We start from the raw sequence: 21,816 nt of genomic DNA, 5'->3' as shown, positions 1-21,816 counted from the left end.
CTCAGCGTTTGACCTTCTGATACAATGTTTGAGGATTACAGCTTGTAGAAAAACCTAATAGAATCCTTTTAATGGTTCATAACATAGGCTATCACATTCCTGCTCTTTTTACTCTAACATCTTATTAGCCTGAAAAAAAAAAAAAAAAAAAGATGGCTGCTCATGATAGGCACTCTTTTTCTATGCTGGGCTCCTAAAACAGCCTTCACTTTCTATAATAAGCTGTTTGTGTTCACTTCATTTTGCTTCAGTCATTTTATTTTTGTCACCTTTGGTGCTGTCTTGGTGTGCTACAATGGAACGACACTGAATCCGACAAGCTGTAATTTTTATTGCAGGCATGTCTCAAGGCAAATTTATACACTGAACTTCATATCAGAAACTACTAGAAGGAACATGCCTTTGTTCTAAATTACAAAATGCTCTGCTGTTCTAAACTTGAAGCATGTTAAAAATAAGCTGCCTGTTTTCTGACATCAGGAACTTCATATAGGAAACATATTAAGATATTCCTTTAAAATTTTATTGTATACAAAATGGATTCACCAACTAAACTGGTGATAGTATAAATCTATATTCAGGTTTTAAAACTAATATTTAAGGTGAAGCTATGATACAGAAATCTGTTTATATTAAAGATCCCAACATTCGCCAGGCATGGTGGCGTGTGCCTATAATCTCATTGTGTGGGTAGACTAAGACAGGAGGATCGCAAGTTCAAAGCCAGCCGCAGCCACTTAGCGAGGCCCTCAATAACTTAGTAAGTGATATAGATCAGTAGTAAAGCACCCCTGGGTTAAATTCCTAGTACAAAAAAAAAAAAAAAAAAAAAAAAAAAACCCAACATTTGCTTTCTGTTTTCATGGAAGACTAAGCGAAAATATTAATTTATTGAACAGCATTTACTGGTGTGATTATTTGTGCAAACCACTTGTATTTTTAGATACAGGAAAAAAATTCACCATAAACTTAAAATCTTACCTTTGCCAAATTGAAGTCTCCTGACAATTATAATCAAGACTCCTTGCCAGAACTCCCAAGCATCAGGTGGTTGATCATATGCTCATAGGGTTTCTGGTGAACCATAACATGAACCTTCAAGTTCTATATGGTGCTGTGTCCAACTCTTTCACCTTGAGTCTTGCATTTATAGAAGTTGAGTGTTGGAGGCCGCTGCCCTGTAGGGCCCGCAATGGTGGCTGGCCTCCAACAGTTGAGTGAATGGATCTGTTATAACCTGTATAGATATGTTTTATTTCTTCTTTCTGTGTTACCATTTTAGAGTACCTTCAACTACACAGTGGGAAATATGTTGAAAATATTGTGTTTTTAATACAGCTTTACTCCCATTGCTAGAAAAGCAATAAATGAGCAGTAATTAGTAGCAAATTGTTCTCTTAAAACAAAATTCTTATTGTTACAATATCACCAAGATAATTACAATGTGTCCCAGAAATAAATACCCTGTCACTCGAGCATTAAGTTGTATTCTAGCTACATGCGGCTCAGTTTTTTCTTGCTTTTGCCCTGTTACTCTATTCATTTGTATTGTCACTCTAGTTATCTTTTGAAAATGCACGAAATTCATTTAATAGTTGTAGAATATTCCAGAAAATTCTTCTCATCAAATAATACTTTTTAAATGCATCATTTACACAATGAATAGGTAAAGCAAAAAAGAAATTATCATGGCAGTAGTTTCCTTGGAGTAAATAATATGTATCAACAACACAAAATTCAACAAAATGCAGATTAAGTTTTGCTGAAAGTCATAGTTAAAAATTGGCACAAATATGCCTCTAACAAATAGGGCCTATAATTTATTGTTTGCAACACAATTTTGCACATGATGGAGATTAGTGAACTTAAGAATATTCCCTATTCTTTTGTCTAATGCATGTGTTGGTTTTAAAGACCCTCAGGAAATCATTAGTTAACTCCATTTAGAAACAAAACAAAGGTCAGAGGTATACATTACTTTTGATTCATGGCTCATGGTTGTGGAGTACCTAGTGCATTTTTTCTTGTTCAAAATATGGTATAGTGTTCCAAAGCATCTGCTCCCATTCCTAGAAGTTAGTTTGAAGCATGCCAGCATCTGATTTTGAACACTATGCCAAAGACACTTTTATGTCAGTCATTAAGGTCAGTCACATACACAAATTCAGGAGTGGTAACAGGTTCTCCAAATCAGAAATTACAGAGTGGCTCTGTAGCCCAAAGTTAAGGAAACTGTCCATCAAACTAGAGATGGATAACCTGGGACAATTAAATGCCATCTCTAACTCAAAGATAGATTTGAAAATCCTGGATCATTATCCTGAAACCAAGAAAGCTAAAAACATATTCTCCTTCCAGGAATATGAAAATTATCCTATTTGAATACAAATAGAAGTCTCTCTCTCTATCCTTCTGTCCATCCCTCCCTCCCTTCCTCCCTCTCCCTACTACTACTACTACTACTCCACACACACACACACACACACACATACACAATCAATATAAACACCTCCCTCTCCCTATTACTACTACTACTACTACTACTACACACACACACACACACACACACACACACACACACACACAATCAATATAAACATATACAAACAAAAACCACAGAGTAAATATTGCAAGAGAAATACAGAAATAATAGTAAGCATCTTGCATTTGAAACACTTTGGCCTTAGGGCCAGACAGCTCTACATTTTAATCCTAGTTCTAAACCTCACTGATTTTGTACTCTAAGACACTTATTCTCTCAACCTAAAGGTTTGCTGATCAATGACATGGGGAACACTGTTCTGAATGTGAGGCATTGCTGTAAGGATAATACATGTCAATTGTATGACCTATGCAATAGCCACTCCATAAATAATGACTAATTGTTAAACATAAACTTTATTTAAAAACACGTTGTTTACATAAAATGTAATTATTTTCTAAAACTATTAAAGGCTTGCCCCCTAGAAGAACATAGGCCTAATGCTTATAATTTACATAAAATTAACTACTAAATTATTTATAATTACATGGCAATTGAATTTAATTTGTGATCATTTTAATGGGATTACTGGATTTCTTGTTCCCCAGTAACAGTTCACCAAAACAGCACTGCAGATTAAATTGCAAAATGCAGATTAAAGTTTGCTGAAAGTCATAGTTAAAAAATTTGCACCTCTCCTTCAATAATGACTATTTTGTCTCATAATTTGCTACAATACACCCTAACATCAGTACTCCTTATACATTTCATCTCTATTAAGAAACAACAAAATAAGCAAAACAATTTTTTAATCTATCTTCACATGTATTGCCCTTTTGTTTTTTAAATTTTACTTTCGCTTGAAAATAATCACTATGTCCTCTGTCTCTCTTCTCTCCAAATAATCAAGGTCTCTTCAGGACCTTTCCAAGCAAACAGACATCCCCTATGGCACAGTCCTGGACTCTGCAGTATATGAGCATGTCCGCATGAAGGGATTGAATCCTTTTGAGAGGGACAGCATGTACTCCCAAATGTGGCGTATGATCAACCGAAGCAATGGATCAGAGAACAATGTCCTGGAGTCCCAAGCAGGCATTCAAAAGGTATTGGCCATGGTTTTTTATTAATAGTCTTTACATACTATCTTCCACATTGGAATTGCTAAGTAGGAATTTATTTCTTGTTTCTGTTAACTCTTACAGAAAATTTTCAGTTAAATTATAGCTTGTTTTGATATAAAGAAAGTTTTGAAGCAATTCAGTACATCAGGAGAGGAATTCAAAGTCTTCTGTAGTGTCTAACAGATCCATTTCCCATGGAATTCTAGAACTAAAAAGCATGCACTGGTATTTTGTTCTGAAAAGGATTAAGGAATTACAAACATGCAGACTAAAAAAGTTTTTACAAATTCCTCCCCATATATCATTTATTTATCCAGTTCTTTTAAATGACAGTGTATTTTCTACACTGCATGTTTTTAGATTAAAACTTTATCTTGTAATTATATGAAGCTATTTCAAAGCAAAATTTAATCTTGTCAACAAATAATGTACCTATAAATGTGTGTTTCTATTTCCAAGTGTGAAAAATCTTTATATACATCTTATATTTCTATAACTGTCATTTAGAAATAATAGGAAAAAAAGGTTTAGAAAGGCTTTTCCCCTTTTTTGAAAAAGCTAATTTTTATTCTGGACTGTAGTTTATTTACATGAATATTGAGGCTGTCCAGGCCCTATCAACCTCTGTGTGAGAACTGAATGGTTTTTGCTTAAAATTGTCTCCAGGTGCTAACTTATTGAAAGTCGGTGTGATCCCCATTCAACAAATAATTATGGAATGAATGAACGAATGAATGTCAATAATAGTAGCAATAGTGCTCTACACTTTCCCTCTATGATCTTCTGCAGCAGAAAAATTGGGCCCCAAGCCTGAGTTTCCTGTTCAGAGGTAGATGTTATACTAAGAATTCTTTAACTATTAAAATTACCCAGCCATAGGCTTACTCTCAGCCCTCCATGTGCTGCCCCATATCTGCTATCACTGTTTCCTTGGCCACTAAAGTCAGCCCAGTAATTCTGCAGTTACCACATTAATGCCATTAGTTGGACAACTGACAATGCTAAAGTAAACCTCTCTCTAAGTACTAACAATACCTTTAAGGAAGTGAATATCCTTGAGATGTTAGCAATGGCCTTTAACTCCTTTCCCTCATTATACAAATCCCAGTTTCCCAGGGCCCAGGAATTTACCCTAAAATGTTTCTTTATTATTTTTCTCGTGAGGACCACTGGCTCCAGGAAGTTCACAGGGTGTCCTTAGTAAAGTGGAGGGTAAGAAGGATAGATAGGGTGGGTGAATGAACATGTATATAGGGAACAAGGAAGAGAAGGAGGACATTTTTAGAATGTGGATGAATTTCAGCTGCAGAATGATAATGCTAAACAGTTTAGGGGAAAGTTGTTTTCTTTCTTTATATTGTCTAATGCTAAAAAGAAAATTTCTCCTTGAAGATTAGTATAAATAGTAATTCAAAGTTTATATTTCAATTCCATTTCAGGAGCCAAATCTCCCCATGCCTAATAATCTCTTTCTATACTATATCATTCCAGAGATATTTCATTTTCTTTTCTTTTGCTAGACATCTATAGTCTAACTGAAATATTTTTTGAAAGCATACGTATTCACTCATTCATTAATTTATTCATTCATCAAATATTTACTAAGTACCAATTATGTACCAGACACTGACCTAGGAACTGGTGATAAATTCATCAACAGAAATAAGCACTAGATTCATGTAATAGTCTGTAAGGAAAATAAAAGGGAAGTGAAACGTGAATAAACAAATGTTTAAAATTATGATAAATTCTATAAAAATGTTAAAAAACATAAGATTTGCAAGCACATTGACCTGACTTTGAATCCAGCTCATTTTTTTTTAATAAAATGTGTAAACATGACTAGCTATGTAGTGTGTCTGGACCTTCAGAGTTTCATCTTGATGGTAAGAATTCCTAATTCACCCAGCTTGTCAAGGTTAATTAAGCTAATATATGTATAGTATTTAGTGAAACAGTATGATCATAGCCATAAACCTTCCGTAAGATGGTTCTGAAGATTACCTTAGACATGTATTTGTGAGAGATTGGTAACTACCAAGCTTTATTGCTCAGTATTTCCTAGTGTTAACTTAAAATTATGACATAATAAAAAGAAAATGGAGTGAAAGTAGTGAAGAACAATTTCTATCTCATGATAATATGCTGATAAAAAAAAGGGCTAATAAGTTTAAAACTAAAAAATTAAGGCCTCAAATATTTATTATACCATCTTTTCTGTTTTCTGATTTACTAGCAGTCTGGTGAAGAATGCCCTCATACCTTTAACAGAAAATATCTCAGTGAAATTTGTTTGTATTATATATTTCTTTCACCCCAGGCAGAGGCAGCTGAAAATTGATTGAGCAGAGACAGGTCACAATAATGAAATGTACTTTGGTTCAGTTTGCAAGGTTTTGACCAACTTCAAAATTAAAAAACAAAACCAACCAACAAACAAACAATAACCTCCTCACCTGCTAAGCTCACTGGAGGTTCATGAAATTGAGAACTCTAACATATGAAGTGTGACTGTGGATTCTTCGAGCAACTCAAATTGCACACTTCACAAAGCAGCTTCCTGTTCTCTATCATTGATTTCTAATTTGTGCAGGCAGAAAAGACTTCAGAGGTCTTCTAGGTCAACATTCCACAAAAGGCTAAACTTATTCTACAGTATCTTTGACAGGAATCCACACATATAGTAACTGCCTTCCAGGAAAACCTGTACCACTGCGAAACAGCCCTCATGATCTGTAACTTGAAAAAGATCTCATTAATGTCTCAGGCTGTGCTTGTTTTTAATTGTGTTACTACTCTCATTAAGTTCCTCTTACTTAAAGGTGGATCCTGATTCCCTCTAACATCTTTGTTCCTCTGGTACCAAGAAAATCTGTATAAATAAGCATTAAGTAGATGAGTCCTGACTTACTATTCTTGTGAGACATTCACCTGTACTGAACAATCCTAATTAAACTACAACAAATTTGTTTCTATCTTGCTCTGCCTAGGACCTTTTACATAAATACAAAAAGTATGATTTGAATAATGTAACAGAATTTTTTCAAACATTCAACAATTATTTACCAGGCATCTTCTATGTGCTAGGGTTTAATCACTGGGGTGAACAGAAATGTAAACAAGTGCCTTCATGGTGTTTACATTCTAACCATGGTGGCAGACAATAAACAAAGTTAATAAAGGATATTGTACCTTCAGTAGTGAGAAGTATTAAGGAGAAAAAGTACAAGAAGAGGGAGGTAGGAAATATAGAGAAGCAGGATGTTCTGTTTTATTAGATCAAGTGGCCAGGAAAGGTTTCACTGAGAAAGTGAAATTTGAACAAAAACTTAAAGCAAGGTGACAGGGTGCAGGTGGAGTACGGTATATCTAGTTGAAATACTTCCAGACAGAGTGTCAACTAGCGCAAAGGCTTGAAGTGGGAGCTTTCCAGAATGTTCCAGGACTATGAAGGAGGCCAGTGTGGATAATATAAGTGTGATATTATAAGGGATAATATCAGACATATCAGAAGCTCAGAGAGGTGGAGGGTTAGAATGTTAAGAGGAGACAACTCATGTAGGGTCTTTCTCCTCAAGGTGTGACCCTGTGAACTAGCAGCATCAGTTTAACCTGAGGGCTTTTTAGAAGTGCAGACTCTTAAGCCACTACCACAGCCATTCTGAATGTGGATCTCATTTGACAAGATCTGAAGATGATTCATATGCATGTTAAAGTTTTATTTGTAAATCAAGGCTGTATAAAACAGTCTAAGTTAGCTTTTACTCTGTGTGGGATGTCATTATGTTTTGGATCTGGACTGTCCCCTGAGAAGCTCGTGTATTAGGCAATGCAGCAGTTTTCAGAGGTGAAATGATTGAATAGTGGGGACTGTAACATCATCAGTCTACTTGATGGATTATTTATTTGAATGGATTACTTGGTAGTAACTGTATGCAGGTGGGATGTGACTAAAGGAAGTAGGTCACTGGGGGTGTGACCTGGGGATATATCTGTCTCTGACCCCTTCCTGTCCCTATCTCTGCTTCCCCTGCACATGCTGAGCAGATTTTCTCCACCACATCCTTCTATCATGAGATTTCTGCCTTGGAGCCAGTTGACTATGGCCTAAATTTTCTGAAACCAGGAGCCAAAATAAATCTTCCCTACTTTAAGTTGTTCGTGTCAAGTATTTTGGTCATAGCCACAAGAAGTTAACAGAAATGAATCTTTAAAAGGTTTTGAAGAGAAGAATAACATGATCTGACTCATATTTTGGCAAATCATATGACTATTGCATTGAGAAAAACTTATGGTGGCAACATGGGAGATGGAAATGAGTCAGGGGGCTGCGCTGGGACTCAGCAGCATTCTGAAATTGTACCACCAAAGTCCATTCCTGTTAACACCCAAATACATCTTAGAATGCTACAAATTTAAGCAGTTACTGGCATCAGGTCATAGATGGAATTTAGTCTGTCACCTTATTTTATAAGGGACTTGGACATAAAACAATTGATTTCTGAGAGTGGATGGAGAAATTTCCAGATCACAGGTAAGGATTGCACTAGGAATGAAGGATCTGAAACAACACTGAAACAAAATAGTCCTTCATTATTATGAGGGCTATATTAATTTCCTGGAAATCCATTGTAACTCAGGTGGTAAAGAACAAACCATTCTAGAAACTTGGCGATGAATACCACTAGGGAAGTTGAGAAAAATTGGTAGGATTAGAACTCCCATCCTAGCCAGAAGATCACAGTGTTTTAAGTAAATAATACTAAAAAGTCTATGGTAACAGGAAAATGAGTGGTAGTGCCCATACTAATGGTATTTAATCAGAAGAATGGCATCAATTTGTAAGCTCAAGAGCAGTATTGTATGAGGAATACCATTACTCGGGGGAACAGGTAAGGTTCAGAGAGGACAGTAAGCCAAACCACTGAACCCAGCACCAATCATGTTCAGAAAACCACAACATAGAAATGGAAGCCAAAACAAAAGACTGAATAATATGGGCCAATATCAGGGGTTTTGAAAGACAGCCAGACCCTATAAACTGTTAAGTCTACCCCAGTTTTATTCAGCTTTGGCTGAAAAACTACATTACATGAATCTTCTATCTTACAAACTCATTCAACACATAATCACCTGTTATTTACCAGGCATTGTTCTAGGCACTGAAAAGGACAACCAAACAAGCAAAGTCTCTGTGCTATCACAGATTGTAGTGTAGTAAAGAGAAGACAACAGACAAGCACATAAACATATGCTTTATAGAATGATTAGAAAAATAAGAATAAAGGGGATCAGATGCAGGAATATCACATATAAAATGGTCAAGGAAGGCTTCTTTGAAAAAAGCAAAATTTGAGTAGAGACCTGAAGGTTGACAGCGTGTGAGACATGCAGTAGTGGGGAGAGAGAGGGAACAGGAGGTGCTCCAGGCAGAGTGAAGCTCACTTTAAAATTCCTGAGGCAGAGGCCAAGTTGGCATGGTGAAGAATGTCAAGGCCAATGTGGCTGGAACAGGGTTCACAGAGAGGGTTTGGGGTTTTAGGGCAGAGGCACAGAAGATCAGATCAGAATGAGAGGTGTCAGGATGGAAGCTATTAAAATTGCTGATGCTTTGAACTGCACTAAAGTTCCAGTTGTATCATAATTGGGAAGTGGAAGAAATGGGATTTCCCATTCAAATGATTCAGAATCACTGATACGTAATATTCTGTGAGCCCTTTTTTTTTTTTTTTTTTTTTTTTTGGCAGGGGGGTGGTAGGGGGGATTGAACTAGGGGGCATTTGACCAGTGAGCCACATCCCCAGCCCTATTTTTAGTATTTAATTGAGAATTAGGTCTCAGTGAGTTGCTTAGTGCCTCACTTTTGCTGAGTCTGGCTTTGAACTTGAGATCTTCCTGCCTCAGCCTCCCAAGTCACTGGGATTACAGGTGTGCACCACCATGCCTGGCTCTGTGAGCCATTTTAATGACCTTTACTCAGATATTGTGAACCAGTGCAGGGGTTTTGAGTGATATAATCTAACACTTTTTAAAGGTTTACTCTGGTGCTATGTGGAGACCAGGGCAGGTGGAGGGGGGGAACAGGGAGACCAGTAAGGAGACCACTGCAATATCCAAGTGAGACTCACTGATGATTGGCCCTTAGTGGTAACGTTGGAAGTGGTGACAAGTGACTGAATTTGAACATATTTTGAAGGTAGCTCTGATTTTCTAAAAGATCATAAATGGAATGTAAAAACAAAAAGTAATTGACATCAAGTTCAATGTCTTTGGACTAAGGTGCTGGAAGTATGAAATTGTCACTCACTGAAATTGGGAAAACTAAGTTTAAAACAGGTTTAAGAAGGCAAATGAAAATTTGTCCTTAACATGGTAATTAATAAGAAATGCTTTATTAAGTTATCTGATTGGTGTTTATAGGCATAAGTCTGAAGGAAGTAACCAAGAATGTGAGTATATCTAGAGAACAAAGATGTCCTAAGACTGATTCTAGGACAGTCTCATATTTAAAGGAAGGCAAGATAAGAACGGGGGTGAGGTATGGATCCACTCTTGAGACAGGAGGAAAATCAAGAGTGGGTTTAGAAGCAAATGAAAAAAAAAAAAGGGGGACGTTTCAAAAAGTTTGAAGGACCCACAATCTGTCAAATGATGCTCATGAATCAAATATGAGGAAGATTGAGAACTAATCCTTGATTTGATAACCAGCAGCCACTAGCCACCAGTGACCTTGGCAAGACCAAATCCAGTACAAGACAAGGATAAGAAATCAGAATTAAATCGGAGAGAAAAAAGAATTGGGAAGGGAGTGAAGATTATGAGAATGGACAACTTTTTCAATGGAGTTTTATTCAAAGGAAATGCTGACTAATGAGACGGATTCCTGGAATTGGATGTAGACCTTGGGGAAAATTTTTAATGAAAGAAGGCATACACAATATCTATGTATTGAAGGTCTGATAAAGATAGGTGAATTCATGAGGTAGGAGAAATACAGGAGAACTGCTGGAAAACTTGGGTAGGAGGTAAGTCCTGGGATCTAGTACACAGGTGAAGAGTTTGGACTTCAAAGCACAGTTCATCTGTTTTGATCAGCTTTTTTGCTGCTATGACTAAAAGGATCTGACCAGCACAACCGAAGAGGAGAAAAGGTTTATTTGAGGGCCTACAGTTTCAGAGGTCTTGGTCCATAGAAGGCCAGCTCCATTCTTCAGGGCTTAAGGTGAGGCAGAACATCATGGTGGAAGAATGTGGCAGAGAGAGGCAGCTCACATCATCACAAAGCAGAGAGAGAGAGACTCCACTTTCCAGATACAAAATATATACCCCATAGCCATGCCCCAATTCCCACCTCCTCTAGCCACACCCTACCACTTCAATTATCCCATCAGGGATTAATTCACTGATTGTGTTAAGACTCTAACAACCCAATCATTTCTCCTCTGAACCTTCTGCATTGTCTCACATGTGAACTTTTGGGGGACACCTCACATTCAAACCATAACACCATCCATAGTAGAGGGGGAAAGGGAGAGCATGTGTACATGCATGCAGATAGCATGGAAATGTGATAGGGTAGCAGGAGTGTATGGAGGCTCATCATCAAAGTCTAAGCAGCAGGACAGAAAATCTGGAGATGCAGTGTGGGGGTAGTAATTCTGGGAAATGGGAGAAAAGTAGACTAGGGGTCTTCTAAGATAGGCCTAAGTGCTCTCTTACAATTGGTCATGACCAATTGGCATGATTGTGAGTTTTTCTCTAGCCTGAGTGACAAAAGTCAGCAGAGAGTAGATTTCACTAGAATTGTTGTTTACCAGGTACATATGATAGAGGACAACAAAGTTGAGTCTATACCAAAAAAATGATGATTATTATGGATCATGGAATGTAATCTATGTAAAAGGAAGCAATGGCACAAGGGTGGTTGAAGATACCAAATGGATGGCAAGAAGAGTGGATTTTAAACCTGAATGGAATTGGAGAAATATTGGAGTCAGTGATCCAGAATAGTAGAATTAGAAGTAATATGAAGTTAGTTCTGAGGTGCCATATTTGAAATTTAGATAATGAAGAGTCCAGTTATTGAAGATGATCGGACATGGGAATAGGTGGCTGAGACAAAAGAAAAGACAAGCTCTTTGGAGAAGAGGAAGACAAGAGATTGATAGTCAAGTACTGGAGAAGGATTTTCTATGTGAAGAATCAAATCACCAAGAATAAACCGTTTGTATTTGAAAGAGTGACAGTAAACCAAGTGATAAAATTGAGCTGTGCCGGAGGAAAGGCACAATGTCAGCTGTCACTGCCAGACTGAGTAGCAGGTAGTGTAGTTGGATAACAGGAACTTCAAAGCTGAAGGACTTTAGAGACAGGGTCTAGTGTAGTCTGATAACAGGAACTTCAAAGCTAAAGAACTTTAGAGACAGGGTCTTCAAGTGGTTTGAGTGGCAAAAAGGACACCCATTCCTAATCCATCCCAGACAGCACAAATGTTGTAGCAAAGAAAAATAGACACCATTTGAGAAGACCATAGAAACAGTACCAGTGATGTAGGATAGATGAGGCCGGATACCCTAGAAATTTTCAGGAAGCAGGTTTATTTAAGCTGCAGTGGTCCAGAGGGGCTAAGCTTAAAAATGTCTGAACCCCAAGTCTGGAAATTCTTTCAGATTTATACTCAGTGGGGTGGTTGGTTACATATCAGTGGGTGGGAACTTAACAGTTACTCTTTGTCCCATATTCTTAGGCTAGACAGACAGTCTGCAAACCTGGCATTTACAAGAAAGAAGCTTCAAACCACATTGAGCTCTCTGCAGAACTCCTGTGAAATCCTGTCGATACTCTGTAAAAGTCTCTCTGACAAGTGGAGAAGCATAATTCTGTGTGGGGGTACCTGGTGCACTTCATCAGAGCAGAAGCAAGTTGTAGTTAGCAAAAGAATGTAAATTTAAAAAAAAAAAGGAGACTGTAGGTAAGCTGATTGCTTGTATTAGTTTGTTTGAGACAGTCTCAATTTTTCCAGTTGCTTCAGCATTATTCACTGCACCCTCTTTTTCTCCCAAGAGTGTTCCCATTAGGAAAAAAAAAAAAAAGTTATTTAGTGATATAACGAAATATAGCGATGTCCCTAGAGCAAAGTGGAAGAATCTGGAGGTTGGATAGAAATAAGAAAATTGATCAAAATCGGAGGATGTGAAATCCATAGCAATGAAATATATATAAGTAGTGACCTGGAAACCTTGGACTTTGCATGATGGTGGGCATTTGGGATATAGGATCAATATGCCTATGGGATGTAGGCAGACAGGTTGATGAGTAGATGAGTGTGTGGTGGGGGTGCACATGTTAGCAAGAGCATACTGAGGCATGAGGCCCCTCTTCATTCCAATGGCAGGTGAAAGCCTGGCTCACAGCAGTCTTACTAGCAGCTGGGAAACTTGAGGACGTTGCTTCCCACAGCTCAGTGAAGCTTGACTTGACTTGAGGATAAGCACTTATCAAGTTAGATAAAGGAAAAAAAGGCCATGAGTTGAAAACAGATTTCAACTGTGACACAGTTTCACAAATAGTTATTTCTGGTCTTAAGTACCTCAAACCCCTGAACTGCACTGGCCATATCCTCTTTTCAGGTTGTTCTACCCCCGCTCCTCTTAGAGCATCAGTTGGCATTGAGTAAAAATGCCGAAGTAGATGATAATTAATGAGCCTGCAGCAGGAGGCTGTAAGAACTAACCTGAGCTTCAGTGAGCAATTTGGTAATAAACTGATGGGGTGCCTGACCTTAAAATGTGGGTTAGGCCCTTATTACAGAAAAGAATAATCAAACTGAACTCTGCTTGGGGAAAAAAACAAAACAAAATACTAAATAGCTCTGGGCTATGAAAATGCCAAGCCTGAGCTTGCAGAGCAGTGGGCTTGGTGTGTTTTCTACATTTGCCCTTTTGCCAAATGATTCCAACAAACAATATATTATTCACTTTAGCACTTCACCCTGTAGCTGGGAGTTCACCTCCCACTGGTATGTTTTCTGCTCTCCAGAAATCAAAGTTTTAGGTCTATGTCACTAATAACACAATGAAAGAAGAGACCTGCACCAGCAGGAGAGCAAAAAGACACAGAGATAATTTCCAACATGCCTGCTACTGCATTTCTAATGCCTGAAGTTGAGTGGTAGGTTTTTTTCTCAATATTATTGGTTTTTAAAGCCTGTCTCCTTAATAATCATCCTCATAGATATTTGAAATCAAAATCAGTCAGGTGTTTCCTCAGAGAGGCAAGATCTAGCACCATAAACTTCTTAGGCAGTCATAAGTATCTTAAGTTTGAATATGTCAGGTTTTAAAGTGCACAAAGCATAATGTAAATAAAGATTTTTTCAAGATTTCCAGTTACACACACACACACACACACACACACACACACACACTCTTTGATTCTATATACCAGAAAGGGTATTGATGAAAATAATGATGTATTTTGTATATGTAAAGACAACAATACTAGATGATACTACCAACCTACCACTGGCAGAGCATGTACTTTTAAGTTTGTTGTTTTTACAGTGGAAAAAAATGTATTTTTAAGTCCATGATGAAAGCCAGGTCTGCTGCAATTCTTGTTTTTTAGCCAGATTCATTTCTAATTCGTCCATTCATTTGCTCATTCCTTTATACACAAACATTTATTCAGTGGCTATTAAATAAATTGCAGAATAATTGCTATCAAAAAGAGAGTTGAACAAGATACAGTGAGAACTCAGAGAAAGGGGTTTAGCCTAGCCTGGGGAATGAGAGTAGTTCAGGTCAGTGAAGACTTTGTAGAAGAAGTGGTGTTGAACTTAGAATAAGGAGGATTTAATTAAGTCAAACGGAGATAGCAATTAGTGGGTAGGGAGGAAACAGCCTGAACAAAGGCATGAAGGTGAGCAGATCACAGCAGATCACAGCATGTGCAAGAAACTAAAAGGAATTAGAGAATAAGGTGCACAATAAGGTGACGAGGGAGGGAGGTGCTGCCTATGCCTGTGGAACTGAGACACATACTGGGCCATGTATCATCTGAACTTACTAATTGGACATTAATCACATAATTCTGACTAAGTGAGCAGAAATATGAAAAGAATAACCAAAATATTTGAAAAGAAATTTCTGGATTGAAAAGAACATATAGACACTTTGAACCTCAGTTTTCTTTCATATTTTTTAAACTGTGGAAATGGAATTGATGAATTATAAGATTTTTTTTCTGGAACATTAATTAGTGAGTGTTAGGATCCTGATTTCAAACTGTTAAATCACCAAGTGAGAGAAGTACACTCAGGATAAACTGCAGAAGCCCCTGGCAGCCATACCAAGCCTCTGCTGTTAGTTCTGGTAAAACACACATCTAAACTTTCACACAGAAAAAAATTTCTGAAGGAATTTTAAATTTGGATTTCCCCAGGATGGAGAAGAATGAATAGGTATATCTTTGATTCCTGGTGGTTCCATTATATTTACAAACTTCTTTATCCAAGAAATATATTAAATGGTACATTGCTTTTATTTAGTTCTTATATAAAGACTACTTCCTAAATCAGAAAATTCACATACATTTCTAAAAATTTCTGTTGGAAAAATATAATACAAAAAATTAAAAATCATAATCCCCAAGAATTTTAAAAACTGTTCAACTCTAGCCATTCAGATTTACCCCACAGTCAACCTTTCTTGCCTTTATCTTTTTAAATTTCTTTCATAAACATCTTTCAGGTTTGCATATACTATCCATACTTTTTAAAATACCCTCAAAATATTCCATGAACTTTGAATATTTATCAGATCACTGTTCTTTGGACATTTATTTTCTCTTAAAAACAGCAATAATGAACATACATTTTCATATATCTTTATTTTCTTATCAATACAGCCCCAAAATTGGGTTTTTAGTTGACTTAAAGGGCATGTGCAAATGCACAGATTTACTAACTATTCTCAACATAGTCTCTAAAAACATGCCAGTTTCTACTTCTATCAATAAATTAAGAGTGTCTCTCCTCCCTACTTTCTTGCCAAAATTTGTCAGATTTAAATGGTATTATTCTTCTTCTATTTGATTCAAAATGATGGAATGAAACACCTCTTATTTTAATATTCATCTTTCTGATAGTTAATAAAAGGGAACAAATTTTAAAGGTGTATTTTTTGTCCATCATCTATCTATTGGCAAATATTTGGATCCTTTTCTTTGGATTAAATAAATTGTAATACCTCCTTATAAAATATTGATCCAGGCCAGATGCAGTGACACATGCCTGTAATCCAGCAGCTCTGGAGGCTGAGGCAGAAGAATTGCAACTTAGCAAGACCCTGTCTCAAAATTTTTTTTAAGAAGTGTATTCGCACACACTCACACCTGTGAGTTGGAGATATTACTCAGTATTAAGCGCCCCAGAGTTCAATCCTTGGTACCAAAAAATAAAATAAAATAAACTACTGATAAAGAAGTAGTACTTTGTCATTTTGTTACTCCTCCCCTTCCCTTAAGGCACTTCTATTTTCATCCATGTCCACATCTATATTTACACTGTCAGTTAAGCAGACACAATGGGAAGCAAGCACCACTAGGTCAGATGCTACTATAAATCCACATGCCCAAGTATACACTGCATAAGACATTTCTTTTGCCAGCCAGTATTTTCAAAGAACAGCATTTACTTCACCAAAAATAGAAAAAGATAAATTATTTTGTAAATGTCTCTCTAAGCAATTCAGTTTGCTATCCTCCACTTTATCCCTAAGACTATGAACAAAGGCAAGAGTTTCATAACATTTAGTTCCCCAATAGATGATCTATACTGAGAGGGCTCAGATTTTTGAAAAGTTTTTCAGTGGACATTTTCTAATGAAGGTGTTGGATTTTCCTGCCCATGGCTTTGTTTCCCTAGTGTTGAGCTTCAGGCATTTAACATAGTTTGAATGTTTAGTATCTCTTTTCTTTGGTGATAGAATTAGAAACTAGATAGGTTCCTTTTGAATCCTGAGGGCCATAACCCCTGGATGCTTTTTTATACCATCAAAAGGGCCTTTCCTCTCCTCTAACTCTGATTTATAAATATTCTGTGTTCTACTGTGATATTCTTCAACTGCTGAATTCAGTTTTCTTGACTAAAGCATGAATTCCAAGATTACTAGCATATCTTTCTGCTTTACTATTTCCCAGATTCATTGTCATTTGGAACACTAAATCTCCTGATTACAAATTCCACCTTTCTTGCTAAATATCCATAACTGTTATTTTCCTTATTTTAAATCAATATGTTTTGCAAAATCCTTTATGGCTCTGCAATATGGTAACAGCTTAGCTTGAGAAATAACAAAATAAATAAAGTTTGAATGCCTAGATTGTATTTTGGGACAGTAAGTATATTATAATAAAAAAATTATACTTATGTTTGGTAAAAAATAGCCTGCTTCCTCAATTTTACCTTTATGTCCTCTATTACATGTAATATCAAATAGTGGAATCTAAGTACAAAATGGGTTTTAAAAATTCCATAACTAAGGCTAGAGCTTCTCTATTTAAATAATAAGGAATGGGTTTGTAATATAATCAGAGTATATCACATAACATTTTCATATAATATTCAACATAAATTTTTATTGAAAGGTTTTATTCTTTAAATTGTGTTGTAAAGTACATGTAACGTAAAATTTCCATCTGATCATGTGTACAGCTTTGTAGTATTAAGTACATTCACATTGTTGTGCAAACATCACCACCTTCTATCTCCAGAACTCTTTTCATCTTGCAAAACTAAAACTCTGTACCCATTAAAAAGTAATGCCCCATCCTTCCAGCCCCCCATCTGCCAGCAACACCATTCTGTCTCTATGAATTTCACTACTCTAGGTATCTCAAATAAGTAGAATCATACAGTATTTGCCCTTTTGCAACTGGCTTGTCTCACTTAACATAATGCCCTGAAGGTTCTCTCATGTTCTTACACATGTCAAGGTTGCCTTCCATTATGAATAATATTTGAATAATATTCTACTTTATGTTTATACTACATTTTGCTTATCCATTCATCATGAATGGATACTTAGGTTCCTTCCACCTCTTGGCTATTTTGAATAATATTTCTATGAATATTGGCATACACATATCTATTAGAATCCCTGCTTTCAATTCTTTGCATCTTTATATCCAGAAAATTACTGGATCATATGGTAATCCTATTTTTAAGTTTTCTGATGAAGTGCTACTGTTTTCCATAGTGGCTGAAATATTTTATATTCATACAAAGAGAACACAGAGTTTCAATTTTTCCACATTGTCACCAATATTTATTGTTTTTATCTATTTATTTCAATCATAACCATTCTAAAGTTTGTGAGATGACAAATGAATAGGTTTATGTTTTATTTTAATATTATTCTTTTATTGGTTAACAATCTTGCCTTACTATCATCCCCAAAATTTTCTTCGGTAGAAATTGGAATGAGCTTGCATATCATAAAAAAATCCAGCATTCCTGAGAGGTAAGATACAATTCAGCCTGCAGAAGCACTCCCCAGTAGTGAGTCTCAAAGGCAGTAGAGACCAACAACCTAACAACCCCAATAAGAGAAGCAAGTCAGAATGAGAACAAGATGTGAATAGTTTAACAAAACAGAACAAAATCCAAGTTATTCTGACAAACTTGATTGAGAAGAATTTGTTTTCTTAAATTTTTCTGGGAAAGTTTATCTGTGGCAATTACCCATTGCTACTCCCCCAAATCATCACAATTTAAAACTTGACAGGAAATGTGGGTATCTTCCAGATTAATCATTTTATTTTTAGATGAGAAATTATACCTAAAAAGGTTAAGTGGTTTACCTAAGGCCATTCAACTAATTAGTATCAAGATTTATTTATACACCCCACATCTCTTAATTCCCTTTACTTGCTCTTTCCACCACAATTATAGAATATGTCTCTAATGTCTTCCCAAAGTTAATTAAAATTCATATCACAATTTGAGTGGTTCTCAAATTGTAGAAGATATTAAGAATTACCTAAAAAGACTTTTCGAAATGCTCATTCTAAAACTCCAAACCCAAATATTAAGATTCACTGAATCAGGGGTGGTGTCCCAAGAACTAAATTAAAAAGCAACCTGGGTGCTTCTGATGAAGACAGTTCTCAGAGTATCTTCTGAGAATTATTCTTTCAAGCATTATTTAAAAGCCCTTGTCCTAGACCAGTGATCTGAAAAATATGGACCTAGAACCAGCAGTATCAGCACCACCTGGAAATCATGAGAAATGCCAATTCTTAGACCTCTCCCAAATCTTTCTAACCACACTTTTCAGTTGAGACCTGGAAATTGTGTTAACAAGTTCTTCAGGTAATCCTGATGTACCTACAATCAAAGACCCACGGGCATAGGCTGTTTATTCTAAGCAAGCAACTCTATTGCTTTGCAACTGAGGCTTTAGGAATCTAGAACCTTGGGTCCATCTAGGTAATCTAAAATCTTTTATCACCCTACTGATACTGCCAGACTATATGATATATAGTATAATAACATAATATAAATATAAATGCATGCTTCCCTAGAATGTTTCAACAAAACCCTCCCTATCTTTGCTCCTTATATGCAATTGATCAAAAAGTAGAAGTAAAGTGAGGGAAACATCAAGTAGCAAGTGCCGCTTCCCTCATTGTGACAGCATTTATTTTTTAGGAGGAAAACAACACTTATCTGCTTGCCATACATCTCCACCTGGATGCCCTGCCAGTGCCCCTGCCAGCCATATGTCTAACACTGAACTAATTATCTTTCTTTGCAAGTTGATGCTTATCTTTCCATGTTCTTTTTTTCTGTTAAAAGCACCAATGCCCTCCCTATTACTCAGGCTGGAAATTGAGGAGTCACTTTTATTGCCTTCATCGTTCTTACCAGAGTGAATTAATTGCTTTAACTATCAATCCTGCCTCGGCAGCATTTCTCTCATATATTCCCTCCTTTCCCTTTCTACTTCCAATTTAGTCATTCATGTCATTATTACTACTCTCCTGGACTAAAGAAATAACTAACTAATTGGCCCCCTTCTGCAAATTAATCTTCCCTCAACATGGTACTGATAGTAATCCATCTTTGCTCAAAAACTTTTAAATGTCCCATTTTATCTCCAATGCAAATTGTTTATTATAGCATTCAAAGGTCTCCACCATTTGATATTATTCTTTCTTTCAGCCTTTATTTACTCATTCTTTATTTTCATTTAAAAAAAAAGATACTGAAACCAATTTTGTGATAGTCATTATTCTAGGTATCCTTTTTTTTCCCTTTCCCATGCCTTGCACTCCATTATGCTTTACCTTCCTCAACATGCTTTCATATCAGGTGTTGCTGACTTCCTTCCCATCATCAGGAATTCACTTCTCCCACTGCTTCTTTCTCTGACCATTGGCTATTTATTTTCAAGTTCTGTATCAGTTATTACCATGAAGTCTTGCCAATTCTTTCCTAAAATATTTACTTTTTCCTTTATTCTTTTCATCTATCCCTCCTCACATCTGCTCTCATTTTAACATTTTATTTGTCCATGTCGTTTCACCTTCCAGACTGTATACTATTTTGAGTCAAGAGCCATACCTGATTCATCAGTATGTCCCTATTCCTTTATGTCTCATATAAACTCAGTGTTTTGTAATTCTAGAGTGAATCAAATTTTAAGCTTTATTTCTAATCTTTCTTTCCAACTTTTTCTTTAACAGAAATCAATCTCAGATTATTCATGAATTCAAACTCCCTGAATTTCTAAGCCTGAGTCCTCAAAGAACATTCCTCCTAAGGAGATCAGATACTTGTGTATTTTTTTCTTAATAGTACAACCCTTTCACTGGATACTACTACCTACTCACTAACTTTAAAGGCTGTCAGCAAAAACTATAGAGTAAGTTTCAATGCTTTTCAACCTATGGATGATCTCAGTCTCATGCGTTAATGTAACAAAGACTTGTGATTTGATTAAGGGAGGTTGACATGGAATTCTGTTTCAAGGTTAACAAAATGATCTGTTATACATACTTGTTTTATGTTTCTGTCTGGAAAGCTGGGAGACAAGCAGAAAGACAGAGCAGAGCCAAAACTAGAGCCAAACAAGTTTGGAACTTGTCTCAGGTATAGAATTTAATGGGACACACACAAAAAAAAACCTCAGTAATCATGATATATAGGTAGAATCAGCATTGCTTATCTTTCTTTTCCAAAGACTGACAAACCTGGTCTATATTCAGAATTTTTATATTTTATCATGTATTTTTACATTCATTGTGATTTTTAGAGAATGCTTCATTAAAATATTATTTATTTATTTTTGGTCCACCCTTCAATTTTGAACCCAATGCAAGTGCTTTACCTAAACTAGACCATGAAAAGGAGGCAGAAGACAAAATAGAAAAGAAAGAAGAAAGGAAAACAGGGAAGATAAAATGCATGAAGGTAGACAAATAGCCTTTACTGGATATTTTTAATTAGATTGATAAAGATACACAAAAACAAGTATGATGAATGATTCTGCTAACATTTGTGTAAATCAATGATGTGTACTTGTATACAGTGTATATCTGATATATGGATGTACATTTTTATCAAATTAACTATTTTATTCCTATATATTACCATTGATTATTATGTTCATTGAATTAGCCAGGAATGTTGGTTCCCAATTTTGTTTATTCTTCCATATCTATGCTAAATTTTTCTCTGAAGGAATTATTCATAAATTTTGTGCCTTATTTTAGAGAATTTACCAGTTAATCTGACAATTTCCAAATCATGCTTTCTTAAATGTTTCTTAAAAAATCCAAGATAATATATTCAGCTTAAGCTTACATTGTTTGGGTTTTAAGAGGAGATAAAAGGGAATTTGGATTCAAAATTCCCTGCTAATTAGTCTTACAGCCTAGTCATCATCCTGAGAAATTACCAGATGAATTCTGCTAAATATAGCACATAATATATAACTTACCCTAACAGGGAAAATATAAACTAAAATATGAGAAAAAAATTTAAAAAACTTAGAATCAATAAACTTGAGATGCTCAATGAATATGTATATTTTAATCTCCTTAGCTTCCTTTTTTTAACTTTAAAAATTGAAGGCTCTGTATTGTAAAAAAAATGTGGTTTATTGCTAAAGAGTGGGAGATGGCCATTCTTCATCATAGATACTC

General features: G+C 36.0%; 1 protein-coding gene across 5 annotated transcripts in view; it reads left to right on the top strand.

The window, feature by feature from the left end:
• The window catches only part of GRID2 (glutamate ionotropic receptor delta type subunit 2), a 1,449,748-nt gene that overhangs the window by 1,208,087 nt on the left and 219,845 nt on the right, over window positions 1-21,816 (top strand). For all 5 annotated transcript variants that reach the window (XM_079153230.1, XM_079153229.1, XM_079153231.1 and 2 more), the window contains one exon: window positions 3,393-3,588. In XM_079153230.1, the coding sequence (XP_079009356.1) occupies window positions 3,393-3,588 (196 nt within the window). The remainder of the gene's footprint in view (window positions 1-3,392; window positions 3,589-21,816) is intronic.

The sequence above is a fragment of the Sciurus vulgaris genome (genome assembly GCF_902686455.1).
Source record: "Sciurus vulgaris genome assembly, chromosome: 9".
Lineage (NCBI taxonomy): Eukaryota > Metazoa > Chordata > Mammalia > Rodentia > Sciuridae > Sciurus > Sciurus vulgaris.
This window is presented reverse-complemented; position numbering and strand designations above follow the sequence as displayed.